This window comes from Anser brachyrhynchus, assembly GCF_964034855.1.
Source record: "Anser brachyrhynchus genome assembly, chromosome: 2".
NCBI lineage: Eukaryota > Metazoa > Chordata > Aves > Anseriformes > Anatidae > Anser > Anser brachyrhynchus.
In genome coordinates, this window is record NC_137695.1 from 59,262,823 (window position 1) to 59,284,153 (window position 21,331).

A 21,331-nucleotide genomic window follows, 5' to 3' on the forward strand; every position below is an offset into this window, starting at 1 on the left:
CTCTGTGGTTTCATCTAATTTCCAGTTTCATCAGAAAAGATAGGAAGAGACAGGTCCAGGGAATGGGCAGGAAAACAATTTCTCTGCTCCTCCTCAATTCTAATGTAGACTGGTGGAGTAATAGCAGGGAGTCTATTTGGAACAAATGAGAGTTGCAGTGGCCATCCCATGTGTTTTTTTTCCCCACTATTAAAGGCAAGCAAAACACTTCTGTATAATAGCAGTGCCCTTTCTAAATTTAGCTTTTAAGCATGTGGAACAATATGTGTCTAAAGAGGGGAATGCTGAGTGTTTTTCCCTCTCTTAAACATCCCAAATTAAGGGTCCTTGTTCAGGTGAAATACCAGGCTGCAGGAAGCTTTCATCATTCTTCCCATTAACTTGTAGCTACTTTTAAAGTTTAAGTGGCACTTCTGATTAATTCAGAGGTCAGAAGTGATGTAATTGGTATCTGTGAATCTTTCTGCTTTAATGCAGATTGGTTGTCAGCACCTCCACATTGGTGTTAGTGGTTTCTTTTCCAAGCAGTGCTCCTTTTTTATTGGAGTAGCTCTCCAGCCTTATCCAAACTCCCCTTGCCCATATACATCTGTTTCTGTCTGCACACAACCCAGGTATTTGCACTGTACTCACTCACTGCTCCAAGTTGCCTGTCTGTCAGGGTCAGCATGCATACACCGCTTCTATGTGTAGAGCTGGCAGCCAGCTGAGCTGGGGATAACAGAAGGGAAGTTACGGGGCTTCGGCACTCTTACTGCTTTGGGTTTGGTGGCTTATGTAGTGCATAGTCTAGTACAGTCTCTATAGAAAATGCTCTCTCTCTTCTACCATTTTTGTCCGATGCAGGTTGTTGCAGCTCCAAAGGACAGTCGTAAGCGCAGATGCTGAGCTTCCAGATGAGCTGCTTTATGGCAGAGCAGGATACCTGTATGCCTTGCTGTACCTGAATACTGAAATCGGTCCAGACACTGTCCCACAGTCTGTTATCAAAGAGGTAGGACACTTCTCTCTCCAGTGTCACAGCATCAGTGCAGTTGAACTGGAATTACACCTTTACATAATTCAAGGGATTAAGAGGGGGAGGCTGCAGAGGAGAGGAACCTACATCTGCAGGCTCAGTCTCATCCCTCCTTCCACTCTGTTACCCCTTTCCCTGTTGCCCAGCTGGGACTGAAACAGAGGTCAGTGCAGGTGGGTCCACAGTTGGCCATGGAAATGGATCTAACATGGAAGTTGTGGAGCACATGAGAGTGAGAAATCGTTATGGAAAAACTTAACAAAGAAGTGTGAAAGTGTTTTAAGTGAAAAGAAGAGAATTTAATGTGGGGAAGGTGCATGATTGTTCTGCAGATACCAGAACCAGAGAAAGTAGGCCTGGAAAAGAGTGATAAGAAATATCTAATATTCAATTTCTCTTCTTATAAATAAAGGTGATTCTGTCATTCAGGAGAAACTCCCTTTCTAACTCAGTACTCGTATCAAAAGGAATTGAATATCATAGACATATCATTGTTTGTTGTGTGATTTTAATCACGACAAAACAAAACTCTCTGAATCAAAGCAAGTGAGATGGAAGGAGTGTGTTTTCCTTCTTAGGTAATAGATGCCATTATCGAGTCGGGGAAGAACTTCTCGAAGGAGGAGCGTAAAACAGAACGTTGTCCTCTCTTGTATCAGTGGCACAGGAAGCAATATGTTGGAGCGGCCCATGGGGTGGCTGGGATCTACTACATGCTTATGCAGGTAAGAGTGTCTTCTGTGGGCTGGGTCGAAACTCCAGAGATGTCTTGTTTTCCATCAGAAGATGCCTTCAGCTTTCATGCACATGCAGTGCGAGGTTGTGGTAGGTCAGAGTCTTGCAGTTGGGGTCAGACTCTGCAGCACAGAACTGCGCAGAGATGCTAGCAAAGGCCCCAGCAGCAGAGGAAAACTATGGCTCACGTATCCTTGTGCTCAGCACCATGGCTCCTCTAACATTGCTGCCAGGGCTCCAGCTGAGGGCTCAGTTCTCTGCAGCTTACTCCAGTCTGTCAGCAGGGTGTTCTGTATGCATGATGAAGATGTACATCCTTGTCCCAGAGTATTTTATACCATCTGTTTGTGAATATGAGTGAGTTGCATTTCAGAGCCCCAGCGGTCTAGAAGCTAAAGTTTCCTATCCTCAAGAAAGTCAGGTGTCTTCCCTCATCCTCATCTTGATACTCATCAGAAGTAATCTGATGCCTACAGTTAGACTAGCTAAATATTCATTTACTCACCACCCATTACTCTTATCTTCAATTTTTTTTGCTGTTTTTCAATGAGTGCATCACTGATGCCTCCTATCCTTCTGCCTACCATGTCCTTCATCTCTTCCCCTATGATTTTTTTTCCCCTCACTATTTTGAAGCTTCTGGAAAATCTGTTCTTAATCACACATTCATCTTCAATATGCTTTTATTATTTTTATATTCTTCCTTCTTCCCACCCCCGCCCAAAAAATCTAACGTTCCTGATTGTGTTTATGACACCTGCTCTCCTCTTTCTGTTGTCCTGAGATTCTTCTGTTTTGTATACCTCCTCTTTCCAGCACTTAAATCCATTCCCTCCCTGCTCTGAGATTCTCAAATAAGATTATGATGTTTTTCAAAACAGATCTGTATATGTTTTCTAATGCCGTACAATGTGAAAATAGAGCCTTATGTTTCATTACAGAAGATGGCCATAGAGCTGCAAATTCTGTATCATACCTTTTTCTGGTGTTGAAAGGTGCCGCCAGTCTGTGTACCTTTGTAAACGGTAATTTTCTTACCAGCTCATGCAGAAATGATGTTCCTTCAGGCAAGTGGAAAGAATGTACATCCTCTCCTCACAGCCTAGAGGTGTGTACAAATGTTCATTGCAAAAGTGACTCAGATGGTATTAGCTGTTGCCACTGCTCAGCCATTCCTCATTTGCAAAAGATGCCGTGACTTTTTCCCATCTGTTTGAGATTAGCTCACACCCCTTCCACCAGTAGCTCAGGCTAAAGCAGCTGACTTTGCTGTGGAAGTAGCTACTGCTCTGCTGCCTGGGGTCCATGTCTTAACTTCACTACAGCTGTTTTCTGCAGTGACCATCTGACTGGGGCCTCGGGATGCTTTAATTTATTGTGTCCTTATCTGCACTTCCTGATGCCTTTGACAGGGTGGTCCATACCCTTCCTATTACCTCGTCTTCCCTGGTTTCCTTTTTTCTTCACTAGATTTTCTGAGAAACTTCTGTTCCTTTGAAGAAGTCTCTTTAAATGCTCCATCCTTCATTTGCTGTTTGAGGTTGATACCAGAAATAGTTGTGCAATGCTTTTTGGTTTAAGCAGAAGCTACTCTGTCTACATGGTAAAATCGTAAATATCTTTTCCTTTACATATAATTGCTGCTTTTCAGAATTACCACAAAGCCATTGTTTATGCAGCATTAGATTACTGTCTTTTCACTGTACATTAAACATAGTGAGTCATTCAGAGTTGAGTCATCTGCTGCAGAAGATGGCACATTGGAGTCCATCCTTCCCCCCACCCCTCCTACACCATTACTTTGTATTTTCAGCAAAGAATTCACGAGATGGTTTGTTGGGTGGTTGTTTGATAACAAAGAAAGCGTCCAACATAGCACCGGAGATATGAAGGCCACTGATCATTTCTGTTTTAACACCTTTATGAGGGAACACATATTGCAGAATCTGCTTACAGAAGACTGCTGGAAGAACAAGAGCTCAGCAGTGTTAAATTACTCCTCCAGGATGCAGAGGGGAATATTCGATATGCTAGCAAGGGAGTCTCTAGCCCTAGCCTCTTTCACTAACACCGAGACAAAAATGTCTGTCTATTGTTGCTCTTGGCCAGATAGTCAGGACACATACCGCTAGGTTACTTTTTTGCTGTTGACAGTTCAGTGCTGAAAACCCCAGCAGTTTAGGAGAAAGAACTCACTTGTGCTCAGATCTTCATGGAAGCACAAGTAGAGAAGGAAGGTGTGTAAAGATCTCTGCTCTTCTTGGATTTACCTCCCAAGGATGGGCACAAGCTCAGTTAAGCCCTGGGCTGTGCTTGCCTTGCACAGTTCAAGACTGAATAGCAGTTATTGCTGGTGCCTGTCTTTGCCTTCTGCTGCAGGTTTCCCATGTGAAATGAGAATCCTGAAACAGGGACCTTTCATACCGCGAAGGTCAGTGTCTGTGTAAGGGCTGATCAAGATGTTCTTCATGAAAAGCTGATCTATATTCAGATCTACTTCCAGTTAGCAGCATGAAGGTGACTGTTCCACTCAGAAGAGTGCAGAGGTGGAGTTTGCTCTAGGGACCTGGTGGGTAGGAGCTCAGCAGAGATTTCCAAGCTGGGGTAAAGTAGAGGTTTTTGGTTGTTTCAGGTTACTAAAAATGCAGCTATCGAAAATACTCCTTCATTTAGCTGTAGGACTGCGAATGGTAGCAGCATGCTCACCCATTGAATGCAAATGTGCGGGAGCTGGTAGGAAACAGTAAAATTGTAAGACATAATTAGCAAAGTTATAAAAAAAAAAAAAAAGCTCAGTTATTGGTTTCTGTAGTCTCCAATTTCTGCAGTTGTTCCCACAGTGTGCTGGAATTCCATAAATCATGTAGGCTGTGTAAAAATAGAGAGCTTTGTTATGAAAATACTGTGAAATAGGCTGGTAGAGGAAGGAATATCAACTAAGAACCCAACAGATACACAGATCCTAAACTTTTAATTGCAGGGAGTGTACAGTTTGATGGATGTATTTGCCTCTTGGAAAGGACATAAGCTAAATAGAAGAAACGGAAAAGAAAGCCTGAGAAGAGCAATCTAAGCATAATTGTGTAGAACAAAGACATTTAGTTTACTTTGTGAAGTAGCTGTTGCTTTTGACATTGGAAATGCTGATTTATAGTCCATAGCTTCAGGGAGTTTTGTTTTCGATGGAAAACTTTATAAAACTTTGCTAGGTATGCCACTACATACACTCTTCATTTATTGGGAAATAGGACAGGTTTGTCTACATTAGTTATTTTTAAAACGTTTAACCAAGTGTGTTTTAAGAATGTGTTATAAGCAACTAATTTATAAAACTGTCTTTCTCCTGAAGTGCTTTCTCTATATGAAGGTATAGGTGGAGGCCTCGGAGTCTTGGGGTCTGCATTCTGTTCTCAGTTCTTCCGTAGTCTTTCTGTGTCACCTCAAGTAAGACAAGTAGCAACTTGGTGCCCCAGTTTCTTTGTCTCTACAGTTGCTGTAACACACTCTTCATAATGGTATTGCAAGCAGACATTAATTAAATCTGTGTGAAGCGATTGAAAGTATTTTGGATATAGAGCACATATGTAGGGTACTTGAAAATAGGGCACATAATTAAGTGTTGATACACGATTTGTTATTACTCCTGTGGTTTTGTTTCTTCTTTCTGTATTGTCTTCAGCCAATTGCAAACGTGGATCAGGAGACCCTGACAGAGCTGGTGAAGCCGAGCATTGACTATGTACGTCATAAAAAATTCCGATCTGGGAACTACCCATCATCACTGAGCAACGAGACAGACAGATTGGTTCACTGGTGCCACGGTGCCCCTGGAGTCATCCACATGCTCATGCAAGCTTATAAGGTGAATCATTCCGTGTTTATACAGACCTGTATTTTTACAGACACCTATATGCAGGCCTGTTAGATTGTAAGGCTTGCATTTTAAGTCTTTCTAGATCTAGGCTTTCAAACAAGAACCCTAGGCTAGGCACCTAAACATCTCAAAATATGTGCATAAGGAAGTTTGTAAAGAAGTTATAAGTGGGTAAAATTGGTTCTCAGGGTGTTAGTAGTTACTAGACTTTTGGTTTTCTTGGAAAAGGGCCATGTATTTAAATGACTTGATATCAGAGTCCTGGTTCTGAGAACATTGACCTAAATTCTTTGAAACTTTATCCAAGGTGCTCTAAGAATTATGTTGGTTTTAAAGAATGTAGGTTTGTGTGTCTTGCTAAAGCATGTCTTCCGTAAATTACTCCATTATTAAGATACAGTACTGGAGAACCTAATGTCGGAACAAAGATCGCAAGCCCCTTACAGGGCATAAATATAACCTCTGAGCTACTGTGAGCCTACTGTTTGCTCCCCTCCATCCTTAAATAGGTTTGCTATCTCTCTGGAGTTGTGCACTTTTGATTTGCATAACATTTGAAAGCGTGCCATTTAATTACATTTATGCAAATTAATTCCTTCTCTTGACAGCCCTCCTTGGCAGATTCCCTGGTCGGCCTCAGGGTGGGCTGATGAAAAACAGGTTTGGTTTATGGAATAATTACTTGTGCTGCTACCTGAAAAGTGAACTATAAATCTCTTAAAGTGCTGCTGAATGCAGCAACAATTGCAATTGCTTTTTCTTGGGACTGTGGTAGGAGGCTGACATAATACTACAGTCCTTTTTTTCACTTCTTTCCCAGTGCGATGCTTTCCCCAGCAGAAAATCTTTTCCAAGAGATAAGAGGGAGAGAACCAAGTTCTGCTTAGTAGTCTCCTTTCTGTCCTCTTTTTATGTTTAAGGTGATGGGGCATATGACGCTTTTCTTTTTCTCCTTAATCTGCTTTTTGAAAAAGCTACAAGAAAAACTGGAGCAGGTTTTGCTGTCTGTGTTTTCACACCGAGCACAGGGACTTGTGATAGCAGACAGCAATGTTTGTCCTGGAAATCAAATGCTGTTTCTAGGCCTTCGTTTGAAGCTTTACAACTGAGTAGCTGGCAAACCATGTTCAGAGAGAGGGACTGTCTTTATCAAGCATGTGGATTTAAGACTCCTGCATGTTAATTGCTTCTGTTACTTTATTAAGTCACATCCGTGAAGAGGAGGCCATCTCCAAAGGACTATATCTATAGTAGTGCATCAATTACTTTCTTTGTCTTGTTGATCTGTAGTGTGACCTAGGCAAAGGGGAGCACAGAGTAGTCTTACGAAAACAGAAGTCAGTGGTGCTGTTCACTTTGTTGTTTTTTTTTCTCTTCTTTTTTCTGCTGCCTCGATGGACTCTCTGTGCATCTAAAATGCACTTCGGTTGCATTCATTTTGTAAAATTGGTCCTTTGTCCAGCTGGCTAGTGCCTCTTGAGTATTTCCAATACAAATACTAGTCAAGGTAATGGATTGTTCCTACTTGTTCTTGGGATAGAGGAAACAGCCCTGTCTATGCAAAGAGAGATTCTTGTGCATTTTTCAACATGGAATTGAAGACAGACAGTGAGTAACCAGCAGGAATTAATCAGAAAGATCAGGAACTGGCCCTTTAGGACCAGATTTGATGGCCAGTGTTCTGTTACATTTCTTGGAGGCAAGAATTACTTTTCTGTATTTCAAATCAAATTATGTAGTGGCTGGGAAATAGAGGGGAGAAGCAGAAAAGGGTCATGTACCCTTCAAATAGATTACAGGCTGTGGAACCGAGGACCTTGAACTTGAGGGTTTTTTGTTTTTACTAATTACAGAAACTAAAACTTAAGTTCTTTCTTTTTCCACAAAGAGAAAGGAGAAACAACTTAGAAAGGCAAGTCTATGACGGATGGAGTCTTAAAATCCAAAATAAACTATATTTGAAAAACTCCACCTCCATAGCAAAACATCTTCCAGGTCCACAATCCTTTTGTAATCATTAATACCTCAATTTATATGTTTATTCTCTGTTTTTGTTCTGCAGACTTTTAAAGAGGATAAATACTTGAAAGATGCTATGGAGTGTAGCGACGTCATCTGGCAGAGAGGTTTACTGAGAAAAGGCTACGGGATCTGCCATGGTACTGCTGGCAATGGCTACTCCTTCTTGTCTCTCTATAACCTAACTCAGGACAAAAAGTACCTCTACCGAGCTTGCAAGGTGAGCTCTGCAGCATCCCAGCAAAATCACTCTTCCCTTTCACGTGTTTCATGTACTTCCATTTCGTGCCAGTGCAGTAGAGTAATTAGAGTGATCAGGCTAAGCTGTTGAGTGCTGCGTGTGGAGCTGTCTCGGGGGGACGAGAGCACACCATCACATGCTCCCCTTAACTCACACCTTTGACTAGATGACTTCAGCTGTGTATGTGGGCACTCGCATGTTAATACAAAGAATGGTTGAAAAAACACACAAACGCACTTTGCTGTGCTGTAAATAGAGTCGGAAAATCAGCCTGCCTGAACAACAAGAGATAAATGTTATGTGGTGCTAATTATTCCATTGAGAGATCCACTGTCATCCGGAGCTCCTCCAGCGATACTGTTAGTAGTCTTTTGTAATTATTTGCTTTCAGACTAGTGTCTGTTTGGGGCTTTTAGAGCTCTGAATTGCAGTTATTAAATTGCTCACTTAGGTTTTTTTCATTAATATGAATTGCAGAGAAAGACATAGTCATAATTTTTCCACTGGGAGCATCCAGGTTCTGCTATCAGCTTTCACTATGCTAGCAATTGACAAAAGAGAAGGCTTTCTCTGCCTCTGTTTCATGGTTTTTGGTTTTTGGTTTTGCTTTGTTTTCTACTTAATTCACCGATACTGGGTTTCATGCTGCATACATAGCTACTTAACTGAGGTCTACTTAAAGGTCAAGCAGTGGGAAATTTGATGAGTTGCTTTCAAGATGCTTTCAGATGAGCCACATGTAAAGCTATTGCATTCACCTCTACTGTTAGCCTGTCCATCATCAGCAGAGCTTTAAGAAGTGGCTGTTCCTGTCACCTTATGTTTACATGTGCATCAATCCGTGAGGACACCTGTGTGCATACATGCATCCTAGAGAATGCAATAAACCCCTAATAGTGCCATGGCAAATATGTGACCTTGTTATGTGTGGACTCACCCTCTGCTGACGTGTGAGCCGCGCTACCAAGCATACATTGCTTTCAGCACAACAGTTAGGCTCTCCCTGTCATCTTCCACTTTTGTACATTTCCTGGGGCTCTGTGCAGTATTAGCAATTCCTGCTCACGCTGCATTTCTTGCCTGGGGGAACCCTGTAGCTCTGTACAAAGCTAAAGGAAAACAAGCATACCCAGATCAGAGCCAAAGAAGGAGGACACTCAGTTAGATACCTGAAATTCCTTTGAGAAGGAACATGTGGCAGTGAGCCAAAGACTACTTGCTGGAAGTGCCCAGTGCAGTCGGGTCTGGCAGCACATTTGTCGCCGTTCTGCATTTTAGCATCTGCAATGTTCAGTCAGGCCCCTTCTTAGGCTCTTGCAGGGGAAATCTTGAAATGGGCAAAGGAGTTTGTTTATCTTTGGCATTCTTGAAACCTTTTCTTTCTGAGACAGAGCATGCAGGGAAACAACCGTGCAGCTATATTGGTACCTAAAGGCACTGGAGAAGGCTAGATGGCTCCCCTCCCAAGGGTGTTTGCTCACACCAAAACACACGAGGCCTAGAGGAAGAAGTCCCTGGTTACCTCTCAGGAGCTGACATAGTGTTAGAGAAACTAACTGAAAGGGTTTGAAAGGCAGTTGCTCATGGGGGCCACTGGTTTACATGCCTTACTCTGTCTGCACAGCTTCTGTCCAGCATTATCAAATGGGCTCCCAGGAGGCTGAGCTTCTAGCTAGCCTGCCTGGGAGAAGAGAGGGGTCCTGGTGGCATCCTGAGCTCCAGAGAGCATCCAAGCCCCTTATTTTTTGGAGAAAGGAGGAGAAGGGGTGGTTTGATGTGTTCTTTGTTTTTTTTCCTCATTTCAAGACAAACCTTCTGAGGTCTGAAAGGCTGTTTCTTGATGGCAAGCTTGTTCAGCCTATGTGGCAAATAATGGCAGATGTCTTTGTACTAGAAGAGATCTCTTTTTCCTTGGTTTAACAAAGACATTAATGTGGTTTATTGGATCTGTAAGGTTTACTGAAGCTAAGGATTTATAAACAGTGATTGTGCTTTTGCTTAGTAGCCTGGGGATGCTACTAATTTTTGTAATTTCTGTTGAAGTTCCCAGGCTGGCAATAATAATAATAATAAAGGCTATTATGCAATAAGATGTGGATTTTGCAAAAACTGATTGTAGTTTAAAACTTTTAGAAACGTGCCACAGACATGTTCTGTCCTCGCGTAAAAGAGAAGACTATATGGAGAATTAAAGTTTGGTTTGAAGAGCTATAGGGGGCCCCAAAATACTTCATAATTTCTCAATAACCGTGGACCACAATGTTTGTGAGTTTATTGCTGGGTTTCCTCAAGACATTCTCGCATGGGGACACACACTCACGTCCCAAGTGATGAAATCCATTCCTTAAAGATAACAGAGGGAGTGGGGGAAGAGGGAAAGCTGGGAAGGGGCAAGATACCACTCTTTATCTTCCTGTTTAACGGCTTGATGGTTCTGGGAGGCCATTCACATGCCGTGTAGCTCCAACTGTAGAGCCCGAGCACCCTCTAGTGAGTATGATGAGCTGTTCTCTGTAGCAGGCTGCCAAAATCACAGGGGAAACAGGGAGAGTTCTCTTGATTCTTTGCTCTGCAGGAATCTTGTACTTTTAGCGCTGTGTTTTGGATAAGCAGTGGTTTGCTTCCAGGCACAGAAATACCAGGGGAACATGTGGGCCCCGTCCGTGTCTGCTCTGGGGAGCCATAAAGGAGAAATGGATTGTTGCTCTTAAATTGAGCCAGATGGGGTTTGTGAGTAATGTATGTCTAGCGTGGCTACTGCAGCAGTGTTGATCAAACACAAGAAAGACACTGTTAGCTTGTTTTTAAAAGGTATTCCATCCTCTGCAACAAAATACTGACAACCATAATTGCCTAACTGTATTCATAACGATTTTTTGTAAGGCTTAAGGAGAGAAAATAGATAAAGCTAAGTAATGGCAGCTGGAGATTTAATACTCTAAATCAGTGCATGGAAGTGGAAGAAAACAGAAACGCAGTTAACAACTCTCAAGTCCTTAGGAGGTGGATAAATTAAGTGCCAGCACAGATAGGAACAAATGTATTATGGTATTAGAAAATTTCTGCCCCTGAAACTGTTCATAGCTGTTCTTGCAGCGCTCTTCATTGATGTGTAGTGTGGTTGATTTTTTTTAAAAAAAAAAAAAACAAACAGTTAAGTACAGCCCACCTAATTATGTTGTTGTGGAGCTGAAACTCCTGCTGTGGAAATGCATATCCTAAAAAATAATTGCAGCCATGTCATGGTTGAAGTGAGACGAATTAATCTTGGATGGTGATTCCTGCATTGTTTCTCTGCTTACACTATTTTACATTTAATACCTATTAAAGTGCCTTCCCATGCAGATATTTAAGCTTGTGTTTATAAGTCTTCAGCTTAAAATAAATAAGCAAATATTTTATGTCTTCCACAGTTTGCTGAATGGTGTTTGGAATATGGTGCACATGGATGTCGTATTCCTGACAGACCTTATTCTCTCTTTGAAGGTAAGATGATGGTATTGCAGATGGTATTGTGTTGTATAGGATAGAAAGGATACCTTGCAGTTTTGGTACGTGCTTGGGAGTTTGGAAATCTTTGGTAGTTCCTTTACTATTACAAAAAGAAAACCAAAAAAAATGCCAGCACCTCCCTCCTCCAAAGGATAAAAAAATAAATAAATAAAAAGAAAAGAAAAGCATCCCCTATCTCCCCTGTCAAGACTTTCCCTTCTGGTTGCATTTCAGCAGCTTGCAGCGTAAAGCCAGTGGCACTGTCATTCTTAAATAAAATTCTGCTGTGCTGATGCCTCTTAGCTTAAAGCAAATGAAAATCCATGCAACACTTCTGTGTTGGGGTGTTGTTCAAGAGGGACAGGATAGAGGAGCAGCCATGGGCAGGGGGTCTCAGAGCAATTGCTAGCCTGAAGGAACTGGACCGATACTAAAGCAAGAAAAAGCTATTTTATAATATGAGCCAAGATCACCCGAACAAAGAGAGAAATGCAGAGTTCTTACGGACTTTCCTGTAAGTTTAAAGGTGTTCCTAAATCCTTTCTTAGAGCTTTGTATATTTTTTTATTTGTAGTTTACTTTCTATGTCCTATCTCATCTTTATGCTCTAGAAACACAGTGGCAAGGAATCATAGAACAGGTAGGATTTCAAATAGTGCTGCTACTCTGAGAGCAGGAGCATAGTGCGCCATCTATCACAAATACGTGAAAATACAGCAGACCAAGTAGGATTATTTTACAAGTAAACCAACCCGAAGCATGAATGCAAGAGAGCAGTAGTTATATGCAAATACAAAAATTCCAAATACAGAGTTACTGTGTTAATGTTTATGAGAAAAAAAGTACAAAGATTCTTACTCCTAAGAGATCCCTTGTATGCATTTGTAGAAGAAAAAATCAGACACAGAGTCAGTAGTAAAAGAGCTTTGAAATTTGTTGAGCTGCAGTAATGCCAACAATAGTCAGGGTGATTTGTGCTTTAATGCTGACACAGATTTTATTTTAGTTTTTCATGTCAGTGATTTTTTTGGGAAAGATCTAGAAGCCTCAAATCTAAGACAAAAAAATCTGAATTTTGTTTGCCAGAATTGTGCTTGAAGTTGTTGTCCATTTCAGCACATATATGCATCCATGCACAGTTCCATGGGAAGTTGCATGTGGTTCTTACGGAATTGTCGTAATCACTTCATTTCTATCAGATGCCTGTATTTAAGGAAAGTTCCTTTCTTTGTACGTGTTCAACTGCTGATACAGTAGGATCTTAGTGTGATCATAAAAGTGAGCTTTTATTTGCATGCTGTCTTTCTGTAGGGTAGCTCACCCTAGTAGTTTGTCACCCTGTGAGTTTTATGAGATTTTGCTGGTGTTCGTGCTGCAGATTCTGGATGCCCTCTTTATGAATAATGAACGAATGAATCAGTACATCACAGGAGTAATACATTTTTGCCTTTGTTTTCTAACCAGTGAAATGACCAGTAAGAGCTGCTGAAATTATGAGACAGTCCAAATTGGGATTTACTTTTTCTTAATTGAAGTAGCATTGAAGTTGTGCCTCTGAGAAGACAGTAGCAGAGAGAACTCTGTTATTGCCTCAGTCTTTTTAAATGAAACTTGATTTTCTAGGCAAAGTACAGGTGAACATCCCTTTCTAGAGGCCCTAAGTTCACCAGTTCAAAAAAGACCTCGCAAGGTGCTAAGTTCAAACAGATGCAATTGCCTTTGTTGTCAGCTATGCTATTTTCATGTCCAAGATGCACAAAAATCTTTCTCATTATATTTTAGGAATGGCTGGAGCTATTCACTTCCTCTCAGATATTGCAGTACCGGAGACTTCCAGGTTTCCAGCGTTTGAACTTGGTCCTCAAAGGAGGGAAAACAAAGTGGAACAGGACAGCTAAAAGATTTTTAAAAGTGAACTGATGCCAAAAGAGACAAGACTGTTTAGTGCCTCTGATACTGAACCAACTCGACCCTAGCTGACGGATGGATAAACCCCGTTTCTCACTTCCCCTGCCGCGAAGGGACCGCGAAGTCATTAGAGCATGAATGAGAGAAGCCACATTTAAGTTCTGTTAGTGACACCTTCACATGTAGGACAAGAGAAGTCAAATTTTGAACTTTCTCTCTTTTGTTGTATTTGTCTTCTCCAGGTCTTTGACATGCTCTGCACGTTTATTGGTGTTGTCTGTTGATTCGAGTCTTCTGTTGTTAGCAGAGAGCTGTTCTTTGTGTGAAGCTCTGTCCTGTACCTTCATGCATGACCCATAACAGCAATGTCGCTGACCCCTAATAGCAGTGTTGCTTTCTGCAGTGTGGCTAGCCAGAGAGCTCCACTTCACACCAGAGAGTTCACTGTAAGACAGAGTCCAGCTTCACTGGTGAGCTGGTAACTTTAAAATGATGAAGAACACGTCTTATGTTCATAGTTTTCTGCATTTTTCTCCATGGTCCCTAGAAGCTGAGGCGATGGAGATCAGCTTTACTTGGTGAAGTGATATGATGCCATCACGATTTTCAGGAGCGTGTCAGGTTGGAGAGGACCTGAATTAATTTTCTTTTGCTGATGATGTGGGAAGGATTTTTTGTTGTTGTTGTTTTGGTTTGGGGTTTTTTTTTTTTGAAAGCCTGAAAGAGCGGCTGCCTGCACTTGGTTAGTGCGTTAGGCCCATAGTATGAGGAAGAGATGCTCAGCATGGCGTGAGCTTAAACTGCAGGCAGAGTCACCCGTACTAACCTCCCTCTGCTGCCAAGAGAAGAGCAGGGCAGCGTAATTGTGCTTCTTCACTCATATACGTGGATTTGTAATAAACCTCTCTCCAGCAGCACATAGTGTACAAGGAAAGGGGGAAGTCAGGGCTGTTTCTCATGCTGGTAACTCAGGATGGTAACTTGTTCCTGAACCAAGGAAGTCATTTGTTCGAGGCCTTTCTGTTCCTTTCCCGGCCCCGTTGCATTTAGCCCATGTAATATGACAGGAGCAATAAATACCAGCTGCTTGTGGAGGCTGCAGAAGATTAATGAGCAATATGTAAGCCATTGCTAGAAGCTGTAATTGAAGTTATTTCAACTTAAAAGCAAGACAGAAAATGCCCTTTGCCCTTAGTTTTTGACTGTTTTGCTGTTAGTGCTTTGCTTCCCCCTGCACTGTGATGGAGTTGTGAAGTAGTGGGTCCTCTCTCTGCCAGCAAGGTGGTACTCAGTTCTGCCTTCACGAGCTCGTATCAGTCTGGGAGGAGAAGTGGCGCATACTGTAAGTACACTTACAGCATGTTCATGTTTTCCAGGCAGTAAGTATGCGTGCTATTTGAGAAAGGTAAGTAAGCAGAGCACTCTCTCACTTGCTCAAGCTCTGTTGTCATTCTCCCTCTGCACCCTCTCGCCTCCCCCCCCCCCCCCCCCCCCCCCGAGATCCTACTGTGTTGTGTCATTCCAGGTGCTTATTTTAATTGGTACTTACATCAGGTGCAGATGTGACAGGTGGCTGAGACTTTGACCTTTCAGGCCCACATACATGACACATGCTGAGTGCCAATGCTTGCGGTCAGGCTTGGAAATGCATTGTTGCACCTACATAAAACGCTGACAGGTAGCAGTTGACTTCCTTGCGCTTCATAGTATCTGTTGCCAAAGCCATTAGGATGCTAATATTTTCGGGATTTGGTTCTGCTGTTGCAGTAGCAACAGTTCCAGTGCTGGGAGAGCGTAAAAGTCATGGCGTAGCTCCTCTGCTGATTTGCCAAGCAAAACATGGAGCAGGGGAGAGATTTCTCTACCCCTCTGGCAAAGGGTAGAAGAGTTGGTGGGGGGCATTGAACCCAGCTGCATCTGTGCCGCCAAGCAGGAGGGAAAATGCTGAAAGGCAGTGGAAAGGAAGGGAGCTGCACGGCAAGCAGCTGTGGTGAAATGAACCTGAGCAGAGAGGCAGAAAGTGGTGGAATCAGTGCAGAACGGGAGGAATTGGTTACAGGAGGTAATGCACAGAGCATACCAGCAGAGGCCAGCTCAAATGAGAGATTCTGCCGTGGCACGTATGCTGAGGTCTAACGCTGTATTTCTTCATCCTGTGGCTTACTGTTCCTCCTGTTATCTATTTCCTCCTATCTGTGGAGGAAACTGGCCCAGGTTAGTGTCTCAGAAATCCTAACAAAAGCAGACGTGGAGGTAGAATGCAGCCGTGATCCTCTGTTCCACGTCATCCCCGCTCCTTTTTCCTTCCTCTCCTCTGCAAATGCAGAACATGTGAGGTGGGTTAAGAAGGAAGGGTGCATCCCTTTGGCATGTCTGCAAGACCCTCCTGCAAATGCAGAAGCCACCAGCCATCCTGGTAGAGCCCAAGCATGTGTTTTACTGACTGCCTAGCTGGGTGGTCAGTGGGGAGGGTTTTTCACTCAGTTGTTATAAGCATTCTTGGCTTGGAATGACACTTGCAGGAGGTAATTTTGGCTAGCTGGAGCCCAAGGAGAATTAAAATTTACTGTCTGGCTTAAAAAAAAAACATGTATATATAGGTACATGCACACTTAAAACTGCTTAATACTGAGCAGATCTTGGAGGTGCTTGAGTGCACCAGTGGATGTAATGAGCAAATCCCCAGTGCTAGCTCTTTCTGTACCATAGCCAGCCTTGAGGTGGGGTGAGGCCCAGCACTGTCTTTCTCTGCAGAATCATCCTGGAATTAAGTAAGACTGGAAATAATGTATCACATTAGGAAGCTTATGACTCTGTCTGCCTTGTCTTCCTGACATGACTTTCCCCATAGCTCCTCCTCTCTATTTGTTACAGCTTCGTGATACACAGGTGGCCCATTTAAAAAAAAATAAATGTGTGAATGAGTGAAAAAATGCATTTCACCAAGACACTGTTTTCAGAAATCACATCAAACTAAAATGTGGAAACTGTCTTAATATTCCCTGGTTTGCTTTGTCCGTGTGTAGTAGTCCATCTGGTGCAAAAAGCAGTAATGTTAAAAATGGAGATGCTCTTTAGGCAGAAAAAGAAGAAAAATGCTGATGTTTTGTTCTTTGGCTTTATTAGTAAAGATCAAGTTGTGTGGTGGTAATTTGTGTACGCTTATTTTTTGGTGTTGTACGCCTTCCTTTCCTCCTGCACTGTGGTGTTTGAGAGTTGTTCCCCTGTTGGGACTGCTGAGCTGCCTCCCGATTTCATAGTCCTGCAGGATGGAACGGAAATGCCAGAATACAGGCAAGTCTCTTTTTTAACCTTCACTTTTTACTACCGTTGAAGGCCTCTTCACGGTCATTTCTCACGGGTGATTTTAGTCTGGATTGCTTAGTACCTGAGTGCAACACTTCTTTGCTCTCTGGTGAAATAGGTCCCGCTGAAGTTTGCAGCTACAGCTTTACGTAGGACTGCATGTTTTTAAGAACACATACATGAAAAATCTCTGTGTTCAGCTGACTAATATCTGCTTTCCACCTTTAAGACAGGTTGAGGTTTTTTTCTAGCTAGGATTTAACAGAATTAAACTTCAAGTGCACTGCAGTAAAACAGTATTTCTGTTTCAGAAAGCCACTTTACAGTCCTCCTTGCCACTGAGAGCAACTGCTTTTTCTTTTGTTCTCTGTTTAATAGCATTATTTCTGATCTGTAGGTAGAGGCCTGATCTGTACAAATTTATTTTCCTTCCTCTTGAGGAAGTTGTAGCTAGGAATATTAGAGAAGCCCTCCACGCATGCATGTAGTAGTTCTCAACCACCAAAGCGCTGTTTTCAGACAGTAAAGAGTAAGGTAGGAGAGGATGGAGAGGTGGGAGGAAACCTCTCTGCTGTGCCTCAAGTAATAGCTACACAGTGGTGTGCTGCCTGAGCCACATCATGTCAGGGTGGTTTGACACAGCAGTCTCTTTCTCCTGGCAAAATTGTTCACTTTCTATCCATTTACTTTCATTTGTTTCACGTTGATTTACAGGCGCAGGAGCCCAGCCCGCACAGCAGAGCGGCCACAGTTTGCATGCAGGGAGCATCAGTGACCTGTGTTCAGCCACTGCTTCTCCTCCACAGCTGTAAATCCACCTGTAAGCTGTTAGATGAGCTAGGGCTAGGCAGCAGGGGGTAGAAAAACACACCAATCCCTGTGACTTTCCCTGCTACACAGAGCCAAACTAACACACAGGTGCAGCCAAGGAGCTGCCTCCCTCTGCAGGGGCTGAGGGCTGCTTGTGCCCGTTTCTCTGCTTTCTCTGGAGCTGTCCCTTTTACCTTGCTGCACCCAGCAGCTTGGGACAGTGGCTGCCAGTTGCACCTCTCCTCTTTAATAGCACTATTATCTACTAGTTGCTTTGGAGAAATTGCCTTGTGCTGGCTTTTCCCTTGCATGCTGTCTCCAGTAGCTTCCCTCTGATCACATACAAACTGTAGGATCCCCTAAGGCAGCTACAGCCCCAGCTATAGGGCGTCAGAGGGGAGGGCTCCCACAGCCACAGGGCTGGCAAAGATCCTGGCCAGTTTTCTTACCCATTGAATTAGCAGCGATGTGTTTTAGATAGATAAAACTGTTAGATAATCCACTATCTGGCAAGGTGTCTGCCAAAACATGGCTGCTTGTGTATATGCATGTAAAACTGAGCCATCTGTTTCCTTGATGTAAGCAGGGAAGAAAGAGCAATACCTTCTTTGCTCCTTTGTGTACCACATAGGCTGGAGAGTTTGTTGGAAAAAATGTAGTCCCAGCTGTTTGTTTTCACAGCAGTGTAAACTGTCATAGGGCTTAAAAGAAAGAAAAGAGCAAAACACCACCCACAAAACAAAAAAACTTGTCACATTACCATTTCCTGACATGATAATGAAGCAGGAACAGCTGCAAGGCAGTGGCTGGTGGGAGCCCAAACAGAAATGGCAGGGTTGGTGCCATCCTTGTCAAACCAGGTCCTATTTGCAGCACAACTGATTAGTCAGCTTGCTAATTACTGGGCCACAAGGAAGCGGCTGCATTGTGTTGTAGGTGAAGTTTGCCCTTCTATCAGCGACGAGGCGCTTGGTCACACCAGGAAGGAGGAGGTTGAGAGGAGAGACAAGAATGCATGCATGGGTACACACAAATAATCAGAGGTCAAGGAGCTTCAGTGGCCACTCAGCTGCTGCTCTGACTGCTAGTGAAGAGTGACTCTCTAAAGCAGTGAGCTAGGTCTGCACAGCACTCACTGCATTTCACCTGCTCCACTTCACCAGTGAGTGATTCCTTATTTTGTCTCCAGACAGTGACCAGCATAACAACTGCTCTCATATATGAGTGGTTGTAGTTTTTTTTGCCACTTGCTTGTGCTGGTATAAAGCAGAAAAATAACAGACATAGTCCTTGAAGGGTGGAGATTCTTACCCAGCAGCTTAATAATTATTAAGCTTTTTGGGGGGCGTGGGAGGAGGATGTGAGCAGAGTGGAAGGGGAGTTGCTGCCTGAGAACATTTACATTGCTGCTAAATCTTGCCTTGCTCCCCTCATCAGCCCCGAGGTGCTCTGGCCACAGCCAGCCCTTACCTTCAGCACGAGCCTGAAGAAGTCTGAGCGGCGTCACCAGAGGCTGAAGGGGGAGCTTCAGCCTGTCTGCTGAAAGAAGCACGCCTGGCTGGTTTTTTTCTGAAGGGAGAATTGAGCTTGAGTGAGGCATCAGTCTCCTGCTGTGGAGATGTGCAGCACTTACAAGAGGGGGAAAAACCTGAAGTAATTCCCAAAAACACTCAGAGCAGCTGAAAGGCTGGTCCATGACCACACAACCCAGCTGTTCCTGTGCCTGCAGCACTGCCCCTCTGCCATGCAAGGCAGGGCTGCGGTAGAGGACAGGCTTGGGATTGATTTTCTGCCCAAGCTGAGCCAGTGAGCACTTAATCTGCAGTGCATGGGCAGGCAGCGCCCTACCAGCTCCCTGGCACGGCCTGCATCCATCACAACAGGCGAGGGGAGGCACATGGTGTCTCCACACCCTCCTCGCCCTCCAGCTTGCCCCCTAAACCACAGCGTAAGAAGGTTTCTTCTGCCAAAGAGCACGTTTCTAGAGCGTGGAGGAGCTTGTGTTTATCTGCCCCAAGGGTTACCCTTAGCAGTCATTGGGCAGCTAACCCATTTAACATAATCCAAAACAAAACTCAAGGCGTTCGGGTATCTGTAGCCAAAGCCTGGCCCAAGTAATGACCTGAAAGATGCTCAAGAAATGAGCTCATCCCTCCACCAGGGGAGCAGACCCCCCATATAGACATGTCCACCACAGAGCCCATTTTTCCAACCAAGCCAACTGATGAGGGACATGGTTTTTTTTTTGGCACTGCTCCCTCTCTACCACAAGTAATTCTTATTCATGGCTCAGCAGTGCTGTGCTGCTGCTATATAATGATGGGGGCTCTCACCGGTTATGGCCGTAGAAGATAATTAAAAAAATAAGTGTTTGTACAGGTGATGCAGAGCACCAACCAGCAGCTGGAACCTGAAACAAGACAAAACCAAAAATGAGGCCAGGTCTGTGGCCATGAAACTCCCAAGGTCAGGGAGCTTTGCTGCATGAGCGAGGAGACGGCTGCCTCCCTGCTCGGAGTCTAAGAAACAGTGCAAACAGAAATGCTATGACTGTACCTGGAGGCACGAGCTGCACACAATGATCACGGCATCCTCACGAGTCTGTAAATACCTCTGCTTATTCCCTCCCTGCACGGTTCCTAAGGAGGTACAAAAGCAGAGCCCAGCCATTCATCCACAGCCTTTGCTGTGCTTTGCTGAGACAGGACCAATAATGAAACCTCCGACAAAGGATGGGCACGTGCCCTGCCCACCCCACAGCACAGCCAGGGCTTCTTTTCCAGGCCCTGGACATACAGGCAAGGTGCACCGAGAGTCAGCAGCGATGCCTTCTCTTTTGAAGCTGCTTCACTGGAGATTTCCTTGTGGCAGACAGGGACTGACAACCCTCCCACCACAAAGGGTTGCAGCAGCAGAAACCTCGAAGGTTTTCTTACCCGCAGTGACCACCTAGGCATGCTCCTCCCGATCGCTGCCCCATCACAGACACGAGATGTTCTGAGGATGCACTACCAAAAAGCAGACCTCAAGAGGGCATCACTCATAGTTCCGGTTCTCCCCTGGCTGGGTCTAAGCACCTCCACTCTGCCCAAGTCCTCTTTAGGGCATTTAAATCCCTCGTACCAAGCACTACTGCAACAAACAGGAGGCTGATACCCACCGATATCCTGACCTCCACAAAGGTGCCCCCAGGACGCCCCAGCCTGGGCTCCCAAGTGCCCACACAGCCCTGGGCACCAAACTGATGAAAGCCAGACAGACCACCACCTCCACAGACCATGAGCCACCAAACCCCCCCTCCCCGTGCCAGAGGGATAAACAGTAGCAGCAAACAGAAATATCTGGCATGGAAATCCCTGTGGGTGAAGCAGTTCCCTGCCATGTGGAAGGTCACATTTGTGAAGAATTAGCCCTGCCTTCTCTCCTGCTTGCTACTCAAGAGATGATGCTTTTATATCTGCTCATTAATATAAAGAGCCTTAAAAATACACCTCAGGAAAAAGCAATGAAAATAGTTAGAGGTATTGCAACATCTAAACTGACTTGAAAAAAAATAATAATAACCATTTCAAAAGAAAACCTGCACAAGTTTTAGGAGCAGTAGAAGCCTGAGAGTGTAGAAAGCCCAAGCTCTGCTCCATCCTCCAGCCCACCAACCCAGCTTTGCTAAGCATGCAATACACATACCCAAGCCACTTCACATTGTTGATATGACCCTACAAAAAGTTACAGGGCTTCTCCCTTCTTTCTCCTTCACCATTTTTCAACCTAACACATATAAAAAGTAAGGGGGGGGGGGGGGGGGGGGGGGCGACGAGGAAACCTAAACACTTCCAAAGGCAAAGCGAGAGGAAAGGCATGTAAACAGCCTGCAAGTAATTCATAGGGATGCCCACACTGCTCCTGGCTCTCAAGAGAAGACCAAGCA

At 43.9% G+C, this 21,331-nt stretch overlaps 1 protein-coding gene and 1 long non-coding RNA gene across 2 annotated transcripts in view; one reads left to right on the top strand and one right to left on the bottom strand.

The window, feature by feature from the left end:
* Positions 1-16,438, top strand: part of LANCL2 (LanC like glutathione S-transferase 2) — a 31,190-nt gene extending 14,752 nt beyond the window's left edge. The window contains exons 4-9 of the mRNA XM_080578358.1: positions 847-994; positions 1,597-1,743; positions 5,433-5,615; positions 7,690-7,866; positions 11,301-11,373; positions 13,162-16,438. Coding sequence (XP_080434484.1) covers positions 847-994; positions 1,597-1,743; positions 5,433-5,615; positions 7,690-7,866; positions 11,301-11,373; positions 13,162-13,277 — 844 coding nt within the window. The 3' untranslated portion in view covers positions 13,278-16,438. The remainder of the gene's footprint in view (positions 1-846; positions 995-1,596; positions 1,744-5,432; positions 5,616-7,689; positions 7,867-11,300; positions 11,374-13,161) is intronic.
* LOC308188870 lies at positions 14,738-21,170 on the bottom strand. The gene is made up of 2 exons (XR_013945822.1): positions 19,737-21,170; positions 14,738-18,972 (listed from the first exon to the last, which is right to left on the bottom strand). It is a non-coding gene; the product is annotated as an uncharacterized lncRNA (long non-coding RNA).
* Positions 21,171-21,331: the final 161 nt, after the last annotated feature.